The sequence below is a fragment of the Daktulosphaira vitifoliae genome, unplaced genomic scaffold, assembly GCF_025091365.1.
Source record: "Daktulosphaira vitifoliae isolate Bord-2020 unplaced genomic scaffold, ASM2509136v1 Scaffold_3, whole genome shotgun sequence".
NCBI classification, from domain to species: domain Eukaryota; kingdom Metazoa; phylum Arthropoda; class Insecta; order Hemiptera; family Phylloxeridae; genus Daktulosphaira; species Daktulosphaira vitifoliae.
In genome coordinates, this window is record NW_026099574.1 from 30,049,655 (window position 1) to 30,076,468 (window position 26,814).

The 26,814-nt window shown below is 24.8% G+C and overlaps 1 protein-coding gene and 1 long non-coding RNA gene across 6 annotated transcripts in view; both read left to right on the forward strand.

The window, feature by feature from the left end:
* Positions 1–21,318, forward strand: part of LOC126902947 (uncharacterized) — a 29,793-nt gene extending 8,475 nt beyond the window's left edge. For 4 of the 5 annotated variants that reach the window (XM_050680753.1, XM_050680754.1, XM_050680755.1 and 1 more), the window contains exons 3-7: positions 9,462–9,661; positions 9,723–9,858; positions 17,245–17,378; positions 20,176–20,389; positions 21,035–21,318. In XM_050680753.1, coding sequence (XP_050536710.1) covers positions 9,462–9,661; positions 9,723–9,858; positions 17,245–17,378; positions 20,176–20,389; positions 21,035–21,117 — 767 coding nt within the window. In that variant the 3' untranslated portion in view covers positions 21,118–21,318. The remainder of the gene's footprint in view (positions 1–9,461; positions 9,662–9,722; positions 9,859–17,244; positions 17,379–20,175; positions 20,390–21,034) is intronic. The other variant, XM_050680751.1, reaches the window with a different exon arrangement.
* On the forward strand, positions 17,819–19,146 carry LOC126902948 (uncharacterized). The gene is made up of 3 exons (XR_007703380.1): positions 17,819–18,089; positions 18,380–18,790; positions 18,974–19,146. It is a non-coding gene; the product is annotated as an uncharacterized LOC126902948 (long non-coding RNA).
* Positions 21,319–26,814: the final 5,496 nt, after the last annotated feature.

Here is a 26,814-nt window from a genome sequence, read left to right on the forward strand (position 1 = left end):
GGATACTTTAAGTCTTTAATCTTTTTTCAACATATACGTTTTAACTTGTATACCACAAGTCGTCGTACCTTTGTTCATGAAAATGTTCAAAAACATGAACAAAAATCCGATAGTTTATCATGCTCAGTCAAATACATAACATCAAACGTTATCTGAGAGTGGAGACAAATTGTCTGTGATCCATCACAAAAGTGTTACCGGAATCTGTGGAACTTGGATATACAGTTCTGCAAATTTTTCTAAAAAGTTTAATGTGTTTGTAGTAACAATTCGAATTAACTATATACAGTTTTGTTAAAAGCCTATTCAGAGACATTATTACATTAAAAGTAACTATTTAGTTACTTTGTCAATAAATTTACAAGTTACATTGTTTTTACACGCATTACATAAAAATCACGCTTATATTAAAAATGAAGTTACTTTGCAAATCTAAGGTACTAGTAATAAATGGAAATAAAACATTAAAGCAAAAAAGGAAGTGTGTAGGTGTCTAACACTCAGCTCATCACTAAAGCATACACATTTACAATAAATTTGGCTATTTTGACTTTAAATGCTTACGCATTAGAAGGGTGAAATAGTTAATTATTTTCATTTGTATAGAATTTGTAATCAATTTGTGACAGTAAAATTGAACCCATTTCACATGCAAAAGAATTTCATAATAAACACTGTTGAACCTTATAAAATGTAAGTCCTTAAGTTTTAAATGAACGAACAAATAAAATAACGTAAAATAAAAATTTCTATGATTACATAATCATAGCAAAATTTTTAATCATTTATAATAAAACTAATAAAGCTATAGTTGATTTTTAATAATAATATGCCTTAACAGTGATAATAAGACGAATAAAAATATATAATGCTTCTAAATACATTTTTAAAACTGTATAAATGAAATCACACATTGTTAAATAAAATATGTTAAATAAAACGAATGATTTTATCAACAATAAGCGTTCTATGTCATTACATAAAAATGAAAAAATCAATCATTACTACTTAAAAGACATGAGGATGTTTTTATCATAATAAATAAAATATACATTAAGTTTATTTTTTAGAGCGTTATTGTTTCTGAAGTACTTACGACACAGCCATAGACACATATAATATAAATAAATATTATATTTTACAATGGTATTGTGATTCTTTTTTTTAAAATTCAGTTTTTCAAGTTTAAGCCAATATTTCTAAACCAAAGAGTAAGAGGCGTCTGAAAAACTTTTGGTGATTTGCACGAGTAAACTTTTGCTTGTTTTACTGTCACAATGCATTTCATCGTATAAATAATAAATTTTCCGTCGGTTCCATTGTTTCATAAGACTGTTTTGTATAACAGCTGTATTATTCTGGAAAACGCTGATACTTTCTTCAAGTCCGCCAAAGTTTATTTCCTTTTATGACAGGGCAATGTTGTAAGTGACGTGATTAGTAAAGTCACATAAATGAAATAATAAAATAATAGTAGTTAAACATATTTAGAAAATTGAAATAATTTTCAATGTAACAGAAAATGGCCTGAGACGGGATTGACTCATTTGAACATTATCACTTAATTATAAAGGAGAGAAAATTATAATAAAGTAACAGACCTTTGGAAGTAATTCTTTTAGTAAAAATCTATTACTAGATTCATTGACGCGTTTTAAAGTTTATGATAGTTTTTTGAAATAAAATAAATTTGTCTATAAATCATTACCATAATTTTATTTTTGTGAGATATAGTTTATTTCATTTGAAAAATTTTAAGAATAACTGGTTTATAATTATTAATTATAACGGCATTCTTATAAAAATGTATCAACAATGTTTTTTATTAAAATATCTAATTTTAGATTTGACGTAACAGTTTACTTATAGATAATGAAAAATTAATAAATAAGAATCTAACATATCAAGATATTTTTCACAAAAGCAAGGCTATTAATTGTAATTTATAGAATAATTATTTTATAAAAAAATCACACTTTGAATGTTTTGAATTTAAAAAAATTGGAAGAATAATTTCTAAAAACCCTATCAATTCTGTAAAATTGTTTGTAAAAGTAAAAAATATTTGAATAGATTAACATACATTTAAATGTTCATATTTTAATAGGTCAGCTTTTATAATTAATAAAATTAATTTTTATATTTTATATAAAATAAAAATATAAATTATTTAATTTCTAAAGTTTGCCGTCTCATTTAATAAGATTAAGTAAAAATTGACAAAAATGACTGTCTACTCAAATTTTTGTATTGTAAAAAAACATTTTATGTTAAAAATCATTGATAAATTTACTATCTAAGGTGTCTTAAAAGATGAATTACATGTAACGACATATTAACTTTGATCGATCACTAACAATATATTTGGTATAACAATAAATCCTACTAAATTATGACGTAATACTTTAAAGTTAACATTATAAATTGTTAGAGGTATTTTTAGTCATATTTTAAATTTGAACTTAAGGGGTAATATCCACCAAATTTTTTTTTTTTTTCATTTTTTTTGTATTGGCTTATATCATGCTAAAACTATCCTAGAATCAAAATCTTCAACGCCCAAGTACTGATCTAAACTCAAAATTCGTTTAAATCAATTTTTTCCGAACAACTTTTATGCTCCAAAATCACATTTTTCGCTTATTTTAGCGATGCTCGTTTTTTTTTTTAATTCGCGGCTTTGTAAATTAGTAGAAGTTACCTATGATCGATATCTTTTTTTGAATATGAAGTATAGAATTTCGATCGTTACAGCGTCTGTACAGCACGTGTTTACTCACAATTTCCCTTTGTTTAGTCGATCAGCCGTTCTAGTTGTGTACGTTCTTAGTTTGAGTTTTGCTGTACTTTTTAACTGTGAATTATATTCAAAAGTACTTAATTATGAGTAACAAGTTGTACAGTGACCACAAAGGCAGTAAAACAAGAAGTACCAGAACAACCCGGAGTAAAATTAGTAACCGACACCCGTCTAACCACTATGCGTTCGAAGGCTATTCAAAATAAGGCGAAAAAATTAAAAAATTCTGATTTAAATCGTGATTGCGATGTTGATAGGGATTTCGGCTACTGTTTCATACATTTTTTTTCGCTGTATTTACTGCTCTTTCTGAATTATTAGTATGTAAAAAATGTAATAGTGATGTGCAGTTTTCACAGTCGAGCAAGCGTGGACTAGGCTTCAAGATTGTTGTGTCTTGTTCGAACTGCGGTGATGCCGATATTATTAACTGTCCTCTAATACATGATCGTGCTTATGAGATCAATTGCCGTATTATTTTTGCTATGCGCGTCATTGGCATAGGCATCAACGGTATAAAAAAGTTCTGTGCGATGATGGATTTCGCAAAGCCTGTTTTTCAAACAACTTACAGTATGATCATTTCCAATATTGGCACTGCTACTTCATCTGTTAAAATTATTTCTATGAAAAAATCAGCTATTGAAGAGAAAGAACGTTCTATTGAACGAGGTGAAGAAGGCGGTCTTACGGTGTCAGGCAATGGATCTTGGCGTAAGAGGGGGTTTTCATCTTTGTTTGGATTAGTTACTTTAATTGGTTGGCACACTGGCAAGGTATTAGATGTGTGTGTAAAATCAAAGTACTGTAAAGTGTGTGAATATTGGCAAAAAAAAGAAGGTACTGCTGAGTACGAGGAGGTGTACCCTTCGCACAAAGAGAGTGTTCTTGTTGTTCTTGACAGCGCAGTAAAGCGCTTGGTACTCTTGCAACATACGAGCACAAGAGTCCAATGCATGAGGATGTTTTCAAGGCGATACAACCCATGTATAAAGAACTCAGTTCCGACAACCTTCAGTTACGCTACTTGGGTGCGTATTCTCAAAATAGTAACGAGTATTTCAATGCTGTTGTGTGGTTAATTGCTCCAAAAACGATATCTAGCGATAAGATTATAGTTGATATTGCGACTGATGTAGCCGTTATTACCTTCAACGAAGGTTTATCGGGTATGTTTGCCGTTTATGATGCTCTTGGGTTAACCGTTGGACCGAACATGTACGAGTTTTGCGTAGGATCGGACGCCAATCGCGTCAAAGTCTCTGATCATCGTATGTCCGATATCGCGAAAGAGGCTAGGAGCAGCCTTACATCAGACAAAAAAAAGGAAGAAGAGGAAAATAAGGACCAGGAAGGACAACTTTACGGCGCAGGGATAGCTGACTGAAGGTAAAAAAATTATTAAGGACTATATTATTGCGATTCTTAAGATTTATAGAATTTTGAAACTTTAAACGCGTTTTTTTCAAAACCATGTTATCAAAATCGGCGAGCAGTAGAACTGAAAAAGTTTACATCCAATTGACTTGAAATTTTAACTGTAGCTTCTTCATTAGATTATCTAGTGAAGTACACACAATTTTAGCGATTGGTTAACAACAAAAAAAGTTATAAACAATTATAGTCAATTTTTATTGTCGAAAAAAAAAAAAAAAATTTCAAACCGTCGCCATTTTGCGAAAAAAAATTCTAAAAATATAATCATGTGTACTTCACTAGCGACACTCGTGTAGATAATGAAAAAAAATTTTCTTTTGTTATAGTTGGAGTTGGGCACGACTTCTACTGCTCGCCGCGGAAGAACTTTTTAAAAAAGCAGTTCACGGCAATCGCTGCACAGCCGCCATTTTGTAAAAAAAATAACAATAAAAAATATTTTTCTATTCTCCAAGAGTTGCTTAATCCAATGATATATTATTTATATACCTTACATCTCAAATGTCCTTTAAAAAAAATCATGAAAAAAGCCTTGATTTTTTGAGCATTTGGTGGATATTACCCCTTAAAAATGTTGAAAACTGGCACGTTTATAGAACTTTGTAAGATTTAATTATGCCAAATTTGATGGATTCTAAAATTACTTATCTGATAAACCTGGTGTTTAAAGAACTTGCATTTGAATAAGAATTATCGTCGACCATATTATAATTATTGACATAAATACAACTAGTATGAGTTTTTAATTCATTGTTATTAAACTCCTACTTTAAAAAATATGTACAGTTCAAACAATAACTAATGGAAATGAATGAGGATTATGAGGATATGTAATACTATTCTTTTGTTGTGGTAAAATAAATTAACTATTTCTTCAGTTTGATAAGCAGAATCTTGACAATATTGGTTGTTGATAAAAAAGTTAGTGTTGATCAACGGTACTTAAAAAAATAAAATTATATTATGATTTTTATTATTTGAATTAATAGATTTTAAACTGATTAAAAAAATATTTTTGAAAATTTTTCTATGCAACTTGACACTGTTAAATTTTGTTCATATATAAAATAATGTAATAAAGTACTCAATTCGTTGAAAAATTTATCTTTCAGAGAAATAACAATTTATCTAAAGGAATTTAAAAATTCTTAATTAGTTTTAATTACATAATAATAATAATAATAATATGATAATGGATATTATCGTTTTTTTGTATTTATTTTAATTATCTACTCATGTAAAAAAAATATTTTCGATTTTCAACACTATTTTACCTTTTAATAATAATTAATAGATCATAAAATTTGAACCGCAATGTCGTATGTAGCAGTAGAACATCAAATGAGAAAAAACAGTTTATGTTGAGTTAAATTTAAATATTAATATGTTGAACTGAATTCACCTTAAAATCATGAATAATAATCACATATGTTATAATAAACTTTCGAATAAAAATGTAGTTTTCTTTAATAAAAATTTTTTAATCTTAAGATTGCTTATATAAAAGTATTTTGATGTTTTAACAATTTATACATTACACTATTTCTACAAAAGCAACCTTTGAACAAACATTCCATGAGTACTTTTTTTTATTGAAGTACCTGTTATTGTAAACACTGAAAATACAAAAATACTAACAAATTGTGAAATAATGCAGATAGGATTTTGCTGCATTGATTCTCGAGTTAGCTCCCTAAGGACAAATTCGTTCATAGCATTGTTTATTGACATTGAAGCTGTATATATTAGATATGTTCACATCTATACACAATCCCTTGATAATAATTTTTACATTACACTAAAAAATTGTGCAATAAAGTTTTTTTGTTAAAAATGGTATATTCAGATTGCATAAGTTTTTGATTTTATAATGTAACCTACGATTAAAAAATTTTAGATAATTATTGTGTAAAATTAATACATGTAATACTTTATTTTGTCCTTTAACATATTATAGAAGAATAGTAGATTAATTTGATATTTTTGTTAAGTAATATAAATTTAACGCAAAATACTTACTGTTTTTTCAATGTGTAACAGTTAGCAATCTAGCAAGATGGTTGACCTGCAAGTTATAAAAATAAAATAGTCTACTGTTACTATGATCTACATTAATCTATGGAATTCTTAGGCAAAAATCTAAGTGTAAAATGAATTTAATTTTAGGAGTGGAAATGATTACTTGGATCACTGGAAGTAGTACAATAAAAATTTTGAAAAAAGATAAATTTTACCAGCTGTGACCATTTAACACTCTTCAAAATGCCATAGATGTTGATTTTTATTGTTATTAATTTTATGCAAGTGTACAAAATTTCAAATCATTAGAAAAAATTTGTCTCTAAATCTTTTCCGTCGAAATAGAAATAATAACTTTAAGTCAAAAATAATGAAAGTTTTGGTGTAAATATCTCTTGTTTGTCATTGAGAACACAAAATTTTGAAAATTGTTAAATTTCTCCTTTTACATGCTAAAAATAAAGTTTTTTTAAATTATGTTTTATGTTATGATAATTGTGTTATAATTTATTAGTTAACATTTCATTTTAAAAACAACATAAAATTAAAATATTATTCATTTCAAAAAAAAAGAACTGATATCCGAAAGTCTTAAAAAAAAGTAACTGCTATTTAAACTGCTTATTAAATATTCTAACTTAGATTTAAAATTACTAAATTTATTTTAAAAATTGTTCATATAAATTTTTTAGTCATTTTTTTCATTTAACAAATGTTTGTTCTATTTTTGAGCTTATTAATTTTTTACTTACTTTAATTATTTTATTGGGATTATTAAGTATTATACTATTAATTCATAAAAAAAAAAAAATTAAAATAAGTTTTTTAATAATTTTAACTATTATAAAAGAAATTCGAGATAATCTTTTTTTTAATTCGTTAAAAAATAGTAATATAATTATGTAATATAATAAAAACGAAAATTACTCAAAAAAATTCTCTTTTTAGTTTCAAACTACCAATATTTAAAATATTAAAATCTTTTTTTATTGTAATAAAATTATTTGGAGTTATGGGATAAAATGCGATTCAGTTTTTTTTTTCAATTTCTAAGTATGTAACTAAAAAGAATAGGAATACAGAGTTTTAGTATAAATTAAAAAGTTGCCATTGTATTGTGTATAAGTATTATAGAAAATATTGTATGATTTATGGCTATATTGTCATCACCACACATATTATTATGTCATATGTATATTAGGACAATAAGCTTTTTTTTTTTGGTGTGCTTTTTATAAATATACGATTGTTTTTCTATAATAAATCTGCCGTCTAAGTAAAAAAAAAAAAACTTTCTTTTTAATTAAGCAAATAATTTAACAAGCATTTAATATTCATGTGAATTTTCAAAATAAATAGAAATGATAAAATTTCATATATAGAAATTATTGTGAAATTAAACATACTCGCATCAAATATGATGCACAAATATAACGATGACAGTGATGTGAATCACAGTCAGATAGCATCTATACTTGTCACAACTATGCTGCATTTTCACTATGCCTCGAGCCTTCTATGCTGTTTTTTTTTTGTTGATCAAATTTGAGAGGCCATTAAACATGAAACGTGATAGTAGGAATTCACTAGACCCGGTGCAATACCCGCATTTATGTGTAAACATTAACCCGTATAAAATTTGCTTTTATGTCAATAAAAAAACCAATAGGTTTTATGTATTTTTTCAAACAGTTATATTGTAATTATGATTCCTTATTTGATTCCTCTAGATAATTTTTAGTTGTTCTTTTAAAGTTTCAGGATTAAGAAATTTTGTCTTTTTGACCCACCAAACTACGTTTTGTTTGTGTTTAGACAATATACAACTTGGTAGTGCTTAATTAATAGATAAGGCCATTATAATAAGTATTCTGAGCAAACTAATAAGTTTTACCTACGAGTATAACTGCAATAAAATAGCGTATTAATTACAAAAGGACATATTCTAATATTTTCTTTATTTAGAAATATAACATTACTAGGAAAAGGAATATGCATTTAGAAACTTACTTCTCTATCAAAGCTTAACATACCATTTCAAAATGTATATATTTCTTCAATATTACTGTAAGGAAGTTGGGGCTATATTTTGTTACATCACTCAAGATTTATCACAATACCAATTTGTTATTATAAGAATATAATTTTACACTCTGCTAGTTTTAAGTCAAGAAATATTAGTGTTTGGAAGTGTGTTGAATGATGCTTTGTTTTTCTTATCCTTTACGTTGTCGAGTGGTCTAGAGTAATATGACAGGATTTTTATTTACAAATAACTTTTTTCACTAATACTTTTAACATATTTCAAATATAAAACAAAACAAATAAAAATTTTCAATAACTATGTTTTTGATATCCTTTTTAGTTAAGGGCTATATCATTTTTGAAGGGTCTTTTTTGTTATGAGTACATTTATACAAATAAAGCATAAAAACTAAAAGTATAAGTATAAATTTGCATAAAAAATATATAAGAGTATACACATGTTTTCATCTTAAGTTATTGTAGTATCGGGATAGAACTAATATTATTTAAATTAACTATTTGCTAATATCAATATAGTTAATAATTTAAACAATTTGTTAAAGTATGGTTTTTTTATAATTAAAATTTAAATAATATCATTTATTAAGAATCTCAGATAGAATAAAGAGTGATATACCTTACAAAAAAAAAAATATATATTTCTTAAAAACATATTTTTTTATAGCCAGTACATATAATCATAAAGTACTACTACATAATTATTTTCAATTATTAAATTAATAATTGTGTATATTTAAATAATAATAGATGAATATTTAATAAATATTTCATTCATAAATTAATTTTTGTATAAAATTTAAATGTACTAAAAATTGTAATTTATAACTAAAAAATATTTAAAATATATATCTCATAGTCATAAAAATTGAGAGAATGTATTTCTGAAACAATGATACTATCATCAGTGCTAAACATATACTATAGTATATATTTGTTTAATATTGTTTTAGTTTTAAATTAATATTTTAAATCTAGGTTTAATTTTAAATAGTATTAGCCACAAATGATTAATACTTATTAAATTATTATTATAGTTTAAATTTCTAAAATATAGGAAGTATTTTGTGTGAAGATGTAAAATTAAAATTTTAGTTTAAATTAAATAAGATTTCAGTGTTTAGTAATTTTTTAACCGTTGTGTTTTTATAATATTTTACAGGTGAAGCCTTAACAGTGAAAGCTCTTGTACCAAGATACAAAATTCGAGGAGAAACAGCTGTGCTAAGATGTGATTTTGAGCTTGAAGGTGATCTTCTATATGCTGTAAAATGGTATCGAGAAAATGAAGAATTTTATCGATTTGTGCCTAAAGCGACTCCTCAAAAAACTTCTTATATTGTAGATGGTATCAAAGTCGACGTATGTTAAGACATTTTTTTTTTTTGAATTATTTGTTAACATCACATTTATTATTTTTCAGCATGCACAATCTAATAGTCGGCAATTAACCTTAAAAGATATAACCTTGAAAACCACCGCTAATTATAGATGTGAAGTATCTGCTGAGGGACCTTCTTTTGCATCAGCACAAGATGGTGGGCGGATGGAAGTTATATGTGAGTATTTTAACCTTATATCAAATAATTTGATACAAATTGAATAGATTCTTTCGATGATAAACTTTATGAATAGGCATGAACTTTTTCCGTGCCTTTACAAATGTTTATGTCTTATGTAAAATAATTAAAAATATAGAATTTTCCAAGTAGAATTTTTCAATTTCAAATATTTTATATTGTTGTAAAACAATGTTACAACAGGGTTCAAAATTATATTAATTTTAAAATAATTTATATTAACTTAATAAAAAACTTACTTTGGTTAACGTTAGTTTTTTATATAATTTCCAAATTTCCATTTAATTTACCAAAACCCAATAAAGTATTCTATTGAAAATTTTATTATGAGTATAAAATATGTAAATCTCTAATTAAATCAAGTTATAAAGTTAACGCATCGTTTCTTTATTTACATAAGTAACAATTTATTTTCAATGTACTTAGATGAGTTTGTTGACTTACTGCGAATAGCTGTTTTAAATAATATGTTAATTTTTATAAAGTAGTACAACTTTGCTTTGAAATTTCTATGTTTACGATATATTTCAAATTATTTTTTATTTTTATCGGTTACCTTACAACGTTTAATAGCATGTAAACATTCAATTAATTACTTAAAACAATACGCTCTATTATAACAATATAATCAGATATTTGTAATATCCTAACGGGATGATGGCTTTTGAAATAAAATTGTCTTAAATTTAAATATTCTGTTTCAGCTAACTATTGTAATTCAATAAATATTTATTAAGTATCAAAAAAGATTTATCAATTTTCGAAGTTGAATGAGTTACTAATACATAATTAATTTACAAATTTAGTAATTTAATAACTCAGGAAATATTTTTTTATATTTATCTATTGATAGTCAGTTAAATTTATTTTAATACAGTTAGTTTAAGTAAATTCAGCGCAATAAACAATTCAATGAACTCCTATCATTTGTTGGATTTAATTTTTTAAAAAAGTTATTTCTTTCAAATGAAACTAAATTATTATAATAAATATTATAATGATTATAATAAGTAAAACTAAAAACGTTTTGAAGAAAAAATAAAATAAAAAAAGGTATAATTATTATACCTTTTTAGATTCTGTTTACTTCTAATAGTTTCTCAACGCTTAAAAAACAGAAGAGTAAAAAGACCAATCGTATGCTAATTTTTAATAAAAATAAATTTTATAGAAACGGAAAACAATTTCTTAGGACACGAAATAAAACGTATAAGTACTGGCGAATGTAAACAAAATGTGTTATCCTATTATTCTAGTTGGGTCTAGACAATATGGGTGAACTATATAGGAAACCTTGGTTTCTTGTCTTATACCCATACATCTATTTATTTTTATTTTTTATTCAAATTGCAAAAGAAAACCTTTTACGCAAACCCCTTGACAGTCGCTAGCGTTTCAATGTCGTTTCATCGAAGTCATCGAATTTAGGTTGTATCGCTCTTGTTGACCAAACATAGTTCCCCTAAGAATTATAATTCAGATTTTTTTCGTTGTTTTTTTAAAAGAAATATCTCTGCGTATCAGTTAAATATTATTGTAACAAGTTCATTGTAACCATGATATAAAATGTATATTTAAATTTAGAACGATTGTGCTGCGTTTTTTTGTTTTTATAAAAAGTTAGTGCAATATAAAAAATTTGTAGGTTAAGTTTCATTCATGAACTAGTTGAAAAATAAAATGACACTGGACGAGAAAACCTTTTTTTAGATAAGATGAGAATTTTCTGTCAAAGTAAAAGATTAAAACTTCTAAAATTTTCCGAAGAATAAGGGCAAAATCTTTTTAAGTATCAAAATCATTATTTAGCTTCAATGTTAATAAGGTATTTAATTTACTATGATATGTCTTTTTAATTTTATTATTGTGTCACTATTTATTCTTAGCTCACATCAGACCGATTTATTTCAACAACACGTCAAACTATTACAAATTGTATTCAATTAGCCCCTGAAAATTAAAAAAAATCCCTCATTTACTATAAATGGTTCAAATTCACCAAAAATTATGATTTTTAAACTTGATATATTTCATTTTTTATTAAAAACTGGATTAACTATTTGAAAAATGGAAAAATCAGAAATTTTTTTTTTTTAATTCCTTAAATATTTCCCTTTTAATTGGTATTTTTTATTTTTTTTTAAATTCTAAACTTTTATTTGTTCAAGGGAAGATATAAAATAGTGACATAAAATTTTTCTGAGTTTTTATATTCTTTGAACATACGTTAAATAAACGGCGGTTAGGTTGGGTAATAAAGCGGTTATACAAGAAACCAAAAGCTTAAAACAATTTTCTAAACTTTATATATGTAAAAGTTCCCCGAAATTAATCAAAAAATGTTATTGTTTCATTAAAAATGATTGTTTTTCGTGTTATTATAATTTACTACTTGTATTTTTTTTTTTTAATTATTTATATCTATAATTTTGAATTTCTATAAATGAAAAGGAAGGAGGCTGTTTTTGACAAAAAAAAAGTTCTATCTACCAATTGTTTGTGATAAATTTTTTATTTCATTTTAATAGCTGATATTTTTATTAATTATCATGAGTTGGACTAACCTTACTTTCTTTTTTTTTAGTAAATCATACATACAATTTTGATATACGTTTTTCATAGAGGAATAAAACTACATTATAATTTCTCCGTATAAATCACAATATTAAATTATTTAATATTAATTTAATTAGTTAAATAATTATTTATTAATGTATTATACTTAAAAATCATAAAACTAGTACTAAGTATACATTTAAGGAAATAGTATTTAATGTTGTTTTTAAAATAATCTAACAATTCCTATTAATAATTGAATATTATCAACAAATTCACATCGAATTGTTTTTATGAGAGTGATTTTAATTAATGTCAAATATCATCTATATTTGGCACAATTTTGACGTATACACCCACTGTATTGATTTTCAGTTTATTTTATCGTTTAAAATACCCTTTTTAAGTAGTCGAAGATAATTTAACGATTACCAAAAATATGTTATGCGTTTTTGCGCTATTTTATGATATTTTATACATACGTTTCAAATTACTACATGCAATAGTATTACAAAAAAAACTTTTAGTTGGACGCAAACACTCATTGGCTTCAATATATTACACGTAAAAGGTCATTAACGGTCTATATAGTTTTGTCTATGGTTTGTAGAAATTCAGACATAAACGTAATAAAATCATATCAACTATGATAAATATAAAAAAAAAATGAATTTTTATTAATTAAACTATTTAAGTATTTATGAAATTAATATATTTTTATATGTAAGCCAAGTATATTGGTATTGAAGTAATTATAATACACTATATTAACTATATATTATATTTACTATATATTTCATTTTATAAATCATTCAAATTAATCGAATAATACTAAAGCGCATTGCATAATATGATATTTAAGTTAATAGGTAATGCATTTATTTATTCAATAAACATTACTTGAAGTGTGATTTCATAAAGTTCCTCAGACATTGTAAAATGGTTACGAAGTAATAATAAATGTTTGTGTTTAAATATTAAGACATGCATTGTTTCGGTTTCTAATTGTGTTACTATGCTGTATAAAATAATTATACTACCTACAACTTTTTTATAGAAAACAATGTTTTCCATTGAAATGTAACACGTCTAAAATATAAAAACTAATTTTTCATTAATAAAGTAGGTTCAGCTTCAAAAAAATGTTATGTACCTGTATTAAACGACAATCATTTTTTACTTAAAGAAATTTTTTTGAAAATAACTAATTTTTCTTGTAATACATAGTTAGTCAATAAATTCATAGTTAATATAAAGTACGAGTTATGTTTGTGAAATGGTTTAAGAAATAAAAATAACTTTGAGATTGCCAAAATATGTTCATTTTTATGTATTAATTCATAAATGTTTTAAACTGCTGAATAATTTTCATATTTAGAGATTTAACAAACTACATATATAATGAAAAAAAATCAAATTAAATTACTTCGTTTTGTTTCAAAAGTCCAAAATCTCCTTGAAAATAAAAAATAGAGCGTTCAAATGTGTCCATACATTAGTTTTAGAGAAGTATGAAAACGTTGTTTTACAAAAGCTTTAAAACTACATTATGTTGGGAACATTTTAGGTATGTGTATTTGTTAAGACTTTTCAAAAGTCATTTCAAAAGTCACTGTTAAAAAGACCTTTCATTCAACTTCTCAGGCTTGTACGTAATATTTCTGGATTATCCTTAATACGCATATTTGGTATTTATTCCTCGATGCCTTTTTCGTGCAACTTACATAGTGGTGACAAATAAATATTCTTTTCACAACAAAGTCTGTATAACTTTTCATAAATTCGTAGTACAAATATTTTAAATCCGAATTACATCTCCAGAACCACGGTGAAATAGCTCAATATTTTTATTCTAAGTTAGTAATTTTTATCTACTCATGCACGAACTCATATTAGATATTAGATCATGAGCAAAATAAATAATATTTAGAATATTCAAGTAAACCGTGTTTTACAACCATTAATTTTATATATCTATGAATGAGTAATTCTTGAAGTTTCTATTTATAAATATGCAATCAAATAAAGATTCAAACCTCGTTTAAATAAAATGTTTTCAAAAATTAACGTGTTTTATATTTTGTATCAGTAAAGTATATAAAAAAAATATTAATTTTCGTTATTATACAAATAAAAGAATGGATTCTGTAATTTTTTTTAACTAGCAGCTAATAAATGTTAGACATAACCTTTTTTTAAATTTTGGTAGTTGAATTTTATTTCATTTAAATTCTTAGAATTTGTTTACAATAATTTATTCTTTTTTTATTTAAATGCATAATTTGTCTAGATTATTGTTACCTAGACGGTCGTAAATAGCAAGACGTTACTATGACAGTTTTGAATGACTTAGTTATTGTTCATTATCGACCAGAAGTTAGACGGATTGTTTGAGGAAAACTTTAGTAATCGAATTTAATATAGTGTCAAATACAAATTCTGGTGGAAAAAAAAATAACGTAGTTGTGTATGACATGGATTTATTAAAATCACATTAAATTCGTTTTATCCTCTATAATAATATATAAAAATAAATAAACCAAATAATATGTTTAATTTACTCATTGAAAATTGTAAACACAGAAAGTTAGAAACGGATGGTATTCATATAAAGAAAAATTATTTAAAATTATAATTTTTAATTAATTTGTTGACAATTATCCACAAATTATGTTCTTGAGAACTTTTAAGGAAACTTAAATTTCTTTCAATCAAATAAATATTGATCAGTAATAATCAAGTTTCCTCTTTCGTTTTTACTTAATACGTGATTATTGCAACTCTCATTATTCAAATTATAATTCTATGTGCCTATATTAAGCTTAATAATTCATATATATCGCAAAATATTTATTATTAAATGCTCTATGTAATTGATATTTTCTGTTAATTAAGCATTTGACAGTTTTCACATAAATTATTTACAACGTGTTTCAAAACCCATATTGGACCGATCTGAGTGTTTTTAAGCATTAAATTCCATTATATATATAATCTTCATATTATTTGGTACAGGACATGACACTACAAGGGAAAAAATGAAAAAAAATAAAGTACAAAGAAAAACGGAGGCCATACTGTATCAAAAGACACTTCTGGTAGTTGTATACCATTAATTGTATTCCATACCTTCGTTACAGACAATATGACGAATAAAAAAATTATAATAAAAATAAAAATTGTGAGGACAAAAAATAGTGCAATATTTATACTCTTGTGGCGAATTCAAATAAAAACGTCGTCGTTATGAATTGCTGGCGCTTAACACTTGACAAAGACTGATGTCTGTACATTAATGTGAAGGAGCGCATTAAAAAATAAATATAAATATATGAATGTGAAAAAATAGAAAATAATTATGATTTCATAACAAAATGTAATAGATAGACAAGTGACAATCTATTACACTTTATTTATAAGTAATATAAAAATATAATTTTTTAAATTTGATGTGTACATTTGATCAATTCTTTAGTATTTATTTTGAAGTATTTATTTATTAATGTAACAATTAAATTTAACTTGATCCTTAACAACATATTGTAAAAAATAAAGTACAAATAATATTTTGTTTTTTTTTTTTGTTCGTTGATTATGGAGGGCCATTGATATAAATATTTTTTTTCGGTAAATTTCTTTAAATTACCGTTTGAATAACTGCTACATACATTTTAATAGTACTATATCTAAATTATGGTGTTATCGATGATATTTTACATGAGATATGTTTCATAAGTTAATATTTCTTAAATTAATTAATTTAAACAGTTATATACTTATAAAGTATTTTTTCGTGTATATATATATTTTATTAGTGATATTTATCATTTAAGTATTATCTTATAGATACTTTGTTAATATTCGTAGAAACGTTATAATTAGGTTAGAACAATTGTGTAATCTAATTTAGCTTCATATTTTATTTAAACTTAAAAAAAAAGAAAATTTTATTAAAATAACATTGTTGATAAATGTATAGTACAGAACGTTTGGAATAAATTGATACTATAAAAAGTATTTTTCACATAATTATTATTCTTTAATTAGAATATTAAATAAAGAAAACAATGACAGTAATTAAAATGTGTCTATTATATTCTTTTATACAGGTCATTTAATTTACAATTAGTATGACGTCTTACCTAGGATCTTTTATATAGTTTAAAATTTTTAAATCCTTTATTATGCCTAAACTTTGATACGTAATAAAATCGAAAAAATATTTGGTTTTAAAGTTACAGACAAGTAATTTTCTTAATTAGATTATTTCCTCTATTACAAACTATTTAAGTATGTATGTTGCCATTAAAAATAATGAAGTTGACACCCCTATAAGTTATAAAGAATGATTCTAAAAAATAAATATATCTCACTGTTTTACCAAACAATAATTTTGATAATTTCTGTTTTTTCAAACGTTCATGATATATTTACTGTATTTTATAAGTATTACAGTTTTATGTTTTTGAGATAAAAGAATAGGTTTATTGTAATAGGATGATCAATTTTACTTTTTATTGAGATCTGATTAAAATATTAAATATCACTACAATTTATTGTGAGTCATACTTTTTTAAACATAAAAAAGTAAACAATAATAATAATCTATAGACTGTATAAACTTTACCCTAGTCCTAAAAATTTACATATTTTGCTAAAAAAGTATATATATATATATATTTGTTTGTTTTCCCAAGAAATCATATTTTTTACTGGAAAACATACGATTGTTGCTATAGTGACACCTTTATTTTATTTTATGTGATAACAAATCATAAAATAACAAATGTTGAATTATTCTTTTTTTAGATTTACCTAAAGATGGTCCATACATATCCGGTGACAAGACTGTGTATCAGTTTGGGGATTCAATAAACCTTAACTGTACATCTGCAAAGTCTTACCCAGCATCTACACTACATTGGTTTGTCAATAACATACCCGTATGTATTTATTTTTTTTAAAATATAAATTTTTATTTTTGTAAGTTATAACACTACAAGATCTATAAATAATATATGTTTTATACTATTTAGTAATTTTAAGTTTTACTCATTTTTAAAAGAAAAAAATTAATAACTTTATATTACCTCACCTATTCAATTTTATACCATTAGCAAAACCTATTAAGTTTGATGATCAAAAAATAATAATAATTTTTTACTGGCAAACAATACTTGTATTGTGTTAAAGAATTAATAATAAATGAATGAATGAATTTTAAATGAATTCAAGTATAATAAGTGTGGCTTAATTAGTACTTTAACATAAAGTATAATAGAACACTACCCAAACATGTCAGTTAGTAAAAAGGGTTTTTATAAGTTAAATTCATATATTTATAATCTTTTAATATATACTCGTATTAAAATAAGTCTTGCTATAATCATGTTAATAATGATAATTATATACTACTTACTAAAAGTTAATTATATCCTTAATTTGATCCCTAGCATAGATTATAACTAGAAGATAACGTATACTTGAAATTTTGTTTGTATATGAAGACTTATAATAAGAGTTTATTGTACTCTAAAATAATAATTGAATTATTTTGAAACTATTTATGAGCTTAAAAGCAAATATAATATTACCTTCAATAGTAAACAGTGTATATCTTTAGTACGTTAAATGTTAGCTCATAAACAGTATAGGTAGTNCAAATAAATCGGAATTTTAAAGCAGAAAAAACGTAAAATCTCTTCCAGGTGGAGCTATTTTAGTATATAGCTAGATACTAGATTTACTAGATACTAGATATACTAGACATTAGATACTATATATACTAGATACTAGATACTAGATATACTAGATATTGTACTCTAAAATAATAATTGAATTATTTTGAAACTATTTATGAGCATAAAAGCAAATATAATATTACCTTCAAAAGTAAACAGTGTATATCTTTAGTACGTTAAATGTTAGCTCATAAATAGTATAGGTAGATTTAATGTCAGTGAAATGTAAAAGAACTTTATCAGTTTAAAAATGATAGCATTTGAGCGGTTTTTTGCACGCGACCAGCAATTTAATGTGCATATTTTATGTCCGTTATAAAATGGGCAGATCAGAATAAGGTAAAATAATGTTCACAATGGTATACACATGTGAATACTTTTGTCTTTACTTGTGCCCGCAAAAATTCATGCCATCGATAAGATCTATGCTTTGCGAAATAAAATAATATAGATAAAAAAATTATGTAGTTTATTCACATAAGACGTCTTAGATACTGTTTTTCTTTTTACTAGTACAAGTTACTTCTATTGTTTACAAATAACAGAAGTAATCGAAAATTATTAAGAATTTATTAAGGTTTTTGTTCTAAGAAAATTCATATAAAAAGTGTGAGGTTGAGGTCAATAACGTCTTCAACCGTGTCAGTTTTAACCTTTAAATAGACACAACCGAAGGAGAAGTTCTACTTTTAATATAATAAAAAAACNCTATTGTTTACAAATAACAGAAGTAATCGAAAATTATTAAGAATTTATTAAGGTTTTTGTTCTAAGAAAATTCATATAAAAAGCGTGAGGTTGAGGTTCAATAACGTCTTCAACCGTGTCAGTTTTAACCTTTAAATAGACACAACCGAAGGAGAAGTTCTACTTCTAATATAATAAAAAAAGTATATATATCATAGTTGAATTTATGGTAAAGTCATATGCAAAATTTTGTCGCACATATTTTTTCTTATATTTAATTAAATTAGAAGAGTTTTAAAAATAGAAAATAATATATCTTATTTTTTGTTGATATTTAGAATTAAAAATATCATGAAAAGTACTATTTTTTGTGAATTTTTTAGTTAAATATTTTTTTAATTTTATATAAATATTTTAAATATATCATAGGTTTTAAATAATTGATCACAATTGATTAATTCTTATTATATAATGTTGCTGGTATTCTATTAAAATGACAATATCGGAGCAAGTCAGAATATAATATGAAAGTAAAACTGAATAGTTAAATATTTATAACTATTAAAAAAAATTATTTTAAAATAACATTTTCACAAAGGGCTATTTTATATAGTTTAATTTAGAAAAGTAGTGGAAAAACCTTGGATAGTTATGTTAACATATCATAGAAAATGTTTTCCATGTGTCTAAATAGAAATTGTTCACATTATTTTAAAATTATATTTCTATAAAAATGTTATTTATAAATACTAAACACATTCTTCTTTTTTTAATTGTTTAAAATATTTCTAAAGATATAGGTGGCATTAAACATTTAACAGATGGGTAAATAATAAGTAAAGCAAATGTTTATAAACATTTTACGTACTTCGATTCGTTAAGCAAAACACTTAATAATGCATAATATACAATATAATATTGCCAAGTCAAATATAAACTTATATCAAAATATTGTTCCTAAATGACATTGAAAAACGTTAAGGTACGATTAATATTTGCACTTTTTTACGAAGTTTCATATACTTTCAAATTTCATGCTTATTGCAAACTATGTCTTGTTTTAATATTATTTAACTTTATTAAGTAATTCATATTGAATTTAATGTCGTAAAAACTAGTTTATAGTATTTTATAATAAAACAATTTATTTGAAGTAATAATTCCGAGGTTAAAACAATATCAGTTTACTGATTTTAATCAATTTATTATTAAAATATTCAATTTGAAAATACTTTTTTATTACTTCATCAATCTTTGATTAATAATCTTTTGTATGCATTTAGTTTTAAGTTTTAATATCTATGTATTTTAGGCAAAAGAGGAATCTTTGAAGAGGTACTCACCCCAAATACACCCTCGAGGGCTTGTCACAACAACTTTGGGTATTCGTTTGTCTTTAGACGCGGAGACGGTATTAAACGGAGCGGTGAGAGTCAGGTGCGTAGCGATTCTATCTCCAGTTCTGTGGTCAGGCGACAATGAAAAAGTGTTATCCAGACAAGATAAAAGAGAAGCACTTTTACTTGGTAATGTCATGTATACCTTATAAAAGATTTAATAAAAAAATCTTTTTTAACATTCTTTAAACATTTGTAATTATTATCAGTATTTTATAGTTGATCTCTCTTTGATAATACAAAGCACTCCAAATTTTTTTTTATTGTTGAATATTTCTGCCAAAGAAGGCAAAGATTCAAATTTTGGCATTGTTATAACTAGGCTTTGGAATTATAAGTTTTGTTTGAGTCACATTCGAGGGTTCCAACTTTGTGCAACTTTGTCGTAGCATAGGAATAATTTTTGTTTTAGGAGGGTATAAATCTCTTTAATCGCCCAGAACTATAACCTCAGTAATAATACATTACTAAGCTTTCAAGTCAATTAATAAAAATGTTAACTGGATGGTATATTCGGAATAACTTAAAAAAATATAAATGTATATAATTCCAAATCCTAGTTTAATAAAAAGTTTATTAAAGTAAAGTTAAATAAAATAAAATTTAAAATAAAATTTTATTATTATTCATAAAATTTATTATTTTGTCAATTTATTCAGAATAAAAAAATAATAATTAGTTTTTAAGATAAATATTTGAAATTATTACTTTTCAAATATACTTAAGTCATTGATAGATAATTTTACTTAAATATTTATTTATTTTTTGTTTCAGTTACTGGATCATCTAGTAAATGCCATTACAGTCTGACTGTTGTGTTCCTATTCATAATAATAATAATGTCGTTATTCATGTAAAATTTTACATTTCTAAAATTAACGCATTATTAAAAATAAACCATATCAATAAAATGAATTATTATAATTACGTTGAATTTTATTTGTATTTTATAATATTTATCTAGTTATAGTTTTAATCTTAAATAAATATTTCATTATAAATTATTTTACTGTGTTATACTATTGAAAACAAGTGATTTAATTGTTTTAATTGAATATAAAACCCATTCCAATCCGATTTAATTTGTTGTATTTTTGCGATGTGGTACTCAATTACTAGATCCACATTGTTTAGATAGTGTGATTCATTATCTAGTGACTATTTATATGCTAAGTAATTCTTAGATTAATGAGAAAAATTAATTTTTGGATTAAGTGTTTATGGCAACACTCAAAAATTAATATATTTTAAAATATACAATTCTTATGCTCATATCTAAAAGCTGAGAAGTCATAAAAGTGGTATTTTAAGATGCAATATTGTATATATAGAGGAGGATATTTTCTTTCGTATCTCAAAATATTAAGATTTAATTTTAACGGTAAAGTTGTTTTTTTTTTAATTTTAAACATTTTTGAAATGACATATCAGCTTTTGTAAAATAACTATAAGTATTATTTTATAAACACTATGAATATAATATAATATAATATCATAAATTATATTATGACCTCTTTATAATTCCATCAAATAATATTTAATGAATTATATTTAGAATTAAATTAAAAAAATATTAAAAGCCACAGACGGATTTGAACCTCGTACCCTAAGCGTGAAAGACACAGGTGTTCCCCATACGGCAACTATTCCTTGCTTTTGTCACATGAAAAAATTGGCTATTTAAGCTAACTCAAATTTAAAAAACGGTAGCACAGTGGGGTCGCGGCATAGTGGAGACATTGCATAGTAGGGTCCAGTATAGATTTAATCTGACAGTGATTAAAATCACTATCATAAGAAACGCTTCGATGCAAATCTGTAGATAGTGTTTAATTTTAAAAAATTGATGGATAATTACAAAAGCAACATCAACTTCTATTAAAATAAAATACAAAATTCATAATTTTAATACAAAAATAGCATATTTTTGAATACGGTAGCCAATTGCGCATAGAAGATAGGTCGTCGGGACAATTTTTTTTTTCATTTTGTAGTACATAAAATAAGCTTTAATTTTATATATGTTTAAAGGACGCAGTATTTCCGGAACATTTTCAAAAATTAAGTTGAAAAAGTTAGTTTTTGTAAAAAATTTGCTATTTTAAATCCCCCCCAATGAGCAGGTTAAGTGTTAGATTTTTAAAAAAATGATAACAAATGAAAGGGAAATATCTAAGGTCTTAGTATAAAAAAAAATTATGTTGAGTTGGTTATTTTTGAAAAAGTTATGGAAGTTTTAAGAAAAAAAAGTGAAAAAAATTACAAAATTTAGCGATTTTTAAATTTGTAATTTTTTTGGATATTTCCCCCATTTGCGGGGAACGAGGGAAAATTTTTCAATTTTTAAGGGTAATGTCTTCAACTAGATACGATTTGTGATCTTTTGACGTATTGTTGAAAGAAATCGGTCCAGTGAGAGCTGAGAAAAAGTGGCAACAGACATAAAAAAACACATCATAGTAAAATTAATACCTTGTTAGCTTTGCATCGAAGCTAAAAAAAAACTATCTAAAATATAATAACGTAATTAAATATGTTGTTTTCATTTAGTCAGTTTCTATACCGTGTCACTTTCGGTAGCGATATACATTGCTCAAAATACAATATAAATTGAATTTTTTTTAGTATGAAAATAATGGAATTTCAGACTATCGACATTTTAAATTAAATTAATTAGCAGAAGGATATAACCTAGGAATTTGTGTGCACCTAATGAAGTATGAAATTGTGCGACTGAAGAACATCTGTTTAGTAATAGGCTTTCGGAATGGGTAATTATTTAAATCGAGAGCTTAAAATTAAATTAGTAGCCATTTCATTAGTCGATTGTGTGAAAAGTGGAAATATACAACCACCGAGTCTTTCTTAATCAAGTGTTCGCTTAAAACATCACATCTCCGCTTTTGACTTGAGAAGTTCGGCGTTTGATTTATGGCGAGAAAACCGAGTTTACTCTATCCGGTCTAGTAGCTTTTGAAAAATGGCATATGATCAGCATAAATACAAAATATCGCTGTCGAGTAACGTGCTGTTTTAGTCTGTAAATGAGTTTACATTGTTCATTGTTCACTGTATGGAATATTAATACTGTACAATAAAACGTGAGCTATGTACAATACTATTTCAGAATTATTCTTGCAGTTGTTAGACTAGATGCATTTTATTGATAAAAGCCACACTCTAAGCTAATAATTTATTGTAAAACTGTTGATCTGAAAGTTAATTAAATATAAAAAAAAAACGCAAAACGTGTAATTAAAAATTACTAATTTATTTACTTGCGATGTTTTGGAGTTAACAAGCTTATAAAAATATGGAAAAAGTAAAGAAAAAGGCTAAAAGACGAAACCTGACCTGGTTTTTTTAACGAAAATCTTTTAAATAATCAGTAAATATTTAGAATAAATGACAGTTTTATTAAAAAATTAAGTTTTTCAACAAACCACAAACATACTGAAAAACTATGAAAAAAATGGCTTATTTATTTGAAAATTAGCGATTAAAGATTTCCTTACAAGTAACAACTTTCCATGACGGCGATAAACCATATTTTATACAATGGAAATTTGTAATTATATAAAAAGTAAACATAAATAAATAAACAAAACTCTAAACATAATTCTTTCTACGGTTAAAAACTTTAATCTAAAGTTTAGCATTTTTCATTCTGTAATTCTTAGCAATGAGTAATACACGTTTTATTTATTATTTTACTCTTTTCGGAGAATATTACTTTTTTTCGTATTTAATAGAACAATTCTTCTTCGAAATGTTTATTAATTATGCGAATTGTATTGCCAGTGACTTTTATTAGACGAGAGTGATGAAAAAATAAAGCACCTGGATGTAGAATTATTTCAAATGCGACTGACGATGAGAAATTATGCGTTCGACCTGTTCGACCACTGCTCGGGACGACAATCGGTCCAAAACAATTTGCCAGTAGTATTGAAATATATAGTTGTGGGCGGGTAAGAGTAAAATCCTCCTACAGAATAAAATGTACTTATCCATTGGGATTTGTCAAATTCGTTATTAGAAGGAAAAGACAGGACAATAACGTTTTACTGGCAAGGCAGGTACCCGCTAAATTGCAAACAAACGGCTGACCACGCGAACATTAAAAAAATCTACCATTGCCTTTGCTGCAGTATTTTATTCAATTCTTTTTCCTCTGCGATCCATGGTTATCAGCTCAGCTTGTACAACCAACAAAATCCTGCATTTGTCTTTTACAAAGTGTACATCCTAGGTAATAAAGTTTTCAACTAAGTAGAGCTAATAATGATCAATGGCTCATTCACGCACTGCAGTGACCCATATAATTATTTGTTTGAATCAATCTGTAAGCTTTTTGTTTAGTTTTCTAGTAAAAATATGAACTTTCCAGTAAAAGAAAAAAGTTTATCCTATTTAGAATTAAAATACATTTTTGTTGTGTCTGAGATTTAATCGATTTTTTGAGTATGTTAATTGAAACTAATTTAATTATCGTATTTAGTTGGCAGTTTGATGTCCTTTAACAGGAGGCCTAATGGAATATACAGTTGTATAATAATTAATATGCATAAGCGTTTTCTTAGGAAGAAAAAAAAAAATATATATATAACACTACCAAAACAACCGTAGGAACATTATCAATATAACATAAAATCAAGTATAATGATATGTAAGGGAACTCATTAAGAGTAGGTAAACTACCCCGGGGGTCTCCATTAAATAGAGTTTTGTTTGGTCATCCAAAAAAAGTAATCAATACAGTATAGTAAATAACCATCATAACGAGTAATTTAATATATGTTTTGCTTCCGGAGTAATGGTCAGGCAGTATTGCTTGCAAAACCCTTCAATTTTATTCGTATAGGTAATGGATTTTTTTTTATTATTAATTTAAGGTCCACAATTGGATAGACAGGTAAACGTCAAAGCCGTAAAGTAATGTTAATGTACGTTGCTAATAGCAACGATTATTTTTCGTGTTTTATGTATAATGTGTATGAATTAATATTGTACATATGACAGAGTGATCACTTATTTTCCACCGTCTAAATAGTTTTCACTTTATAAAAAAAATATTATGATATTAACTATTTTTATTAGTTTTTACTAAATAAATTGATAAACACTGTTAGGCTAAAATTATTACGTGTACTCAATTTTAAATATTTGGGTTATTCTATAAACTTAGCATAACATTGTTTTTATGAAAATAGTACTTTTTATATTATGAGCAAAGATCAAAATTAATTAAAAATATAAAAAAAAAATTCATGTTATTTCTAAAAATTGATAACTTGAAAAAATTTATTTTATCCTTATTTTTATTTAAATGATAAAATTTTTTTTTTAAGGGGTTATCCATATGTTATAACTAGAAAAACCTTCAAGATTTTTAGAAACCAGTTTTAAAGAAATATCTAAAAAACATCACAAGATCCAAGATATCTTAAGGCTTCTTAAACTATTCTTTTTTAAGCTTTCACGTAAGAACCGGTTCTAAATGTGTTCTGTTAAAAAAAACTTTATATTTATTTTCTTTGATGAATAAAAACAATTATATACAAAGCGATTTGAGCACATATCAATGCGTCAGACAAAGTTCTAGCAATGTTGATGTATCTTTACACAAAACAATTCTCTCAGTTTTTCTAATTATGCTAAAAAAAAATTTTTGGTATTTTTTAGTTTCTTATATATTTTGATTTATCAATCATGATGGACTTTTATGTTTATCCCTTATACCTTACAATAATAATGATAATAATAATAATAATATGATATATTTATTTATTTTTACCAAAAACACATAATAATGTCAATTATATTTTTTCAAACTGCATCATACATAATTAATTAGCTTAACTATTGGATTAATTCATAAATGACTGACCGATAACAACTTTTAAACCAGTACTTCTGAAGTTATTAATATTTTTATATCTAGTAGAGATGATTGATATGACAAAGAAATGTCTAATGACAACTATTATCACACCCGTACCTTTATATTTTAAAATGGTAGTAACTTTAAAAATAATGGTCCAAAATATTGGTAACAGTAATTTTCAAAATTATTACATTTTTTTATTTTATATGCTACTTAAATATGTAAGTTGCCAATTAAAAAAATAAAAAGCTTACGCCTTTATTTTTAAAATTTATTCCTTAAAGGACGAATTAAATAAATAATTAATAACTGATAAATCAAGAAATATATAAAACTAATAAATACCAAAAATAATTTGTTTATCATGATTATTATTTTAAAAAATATTGAATGTCTAATGTTAAAAATATTATGCTGTATGTATAAATTAAAAAATTTCATTCAAAAATATTACTCTTTTTTTAGATGAAAATTTGAGGAAAAAGCTTAATCCGGAGAGATTTAATCATTTTATGTCCCGTTTAAAAACATACATTCCTTTTTCTCATCCAACAACAGGAAATCTACCTGCACAATAGTATATCTTTCGCCCAAAGCTAATAATTTTATTATGCAAATAAACTTTCTTAAATTAAATAGTTATTTTGGTAATTTTTTAATAAAAATA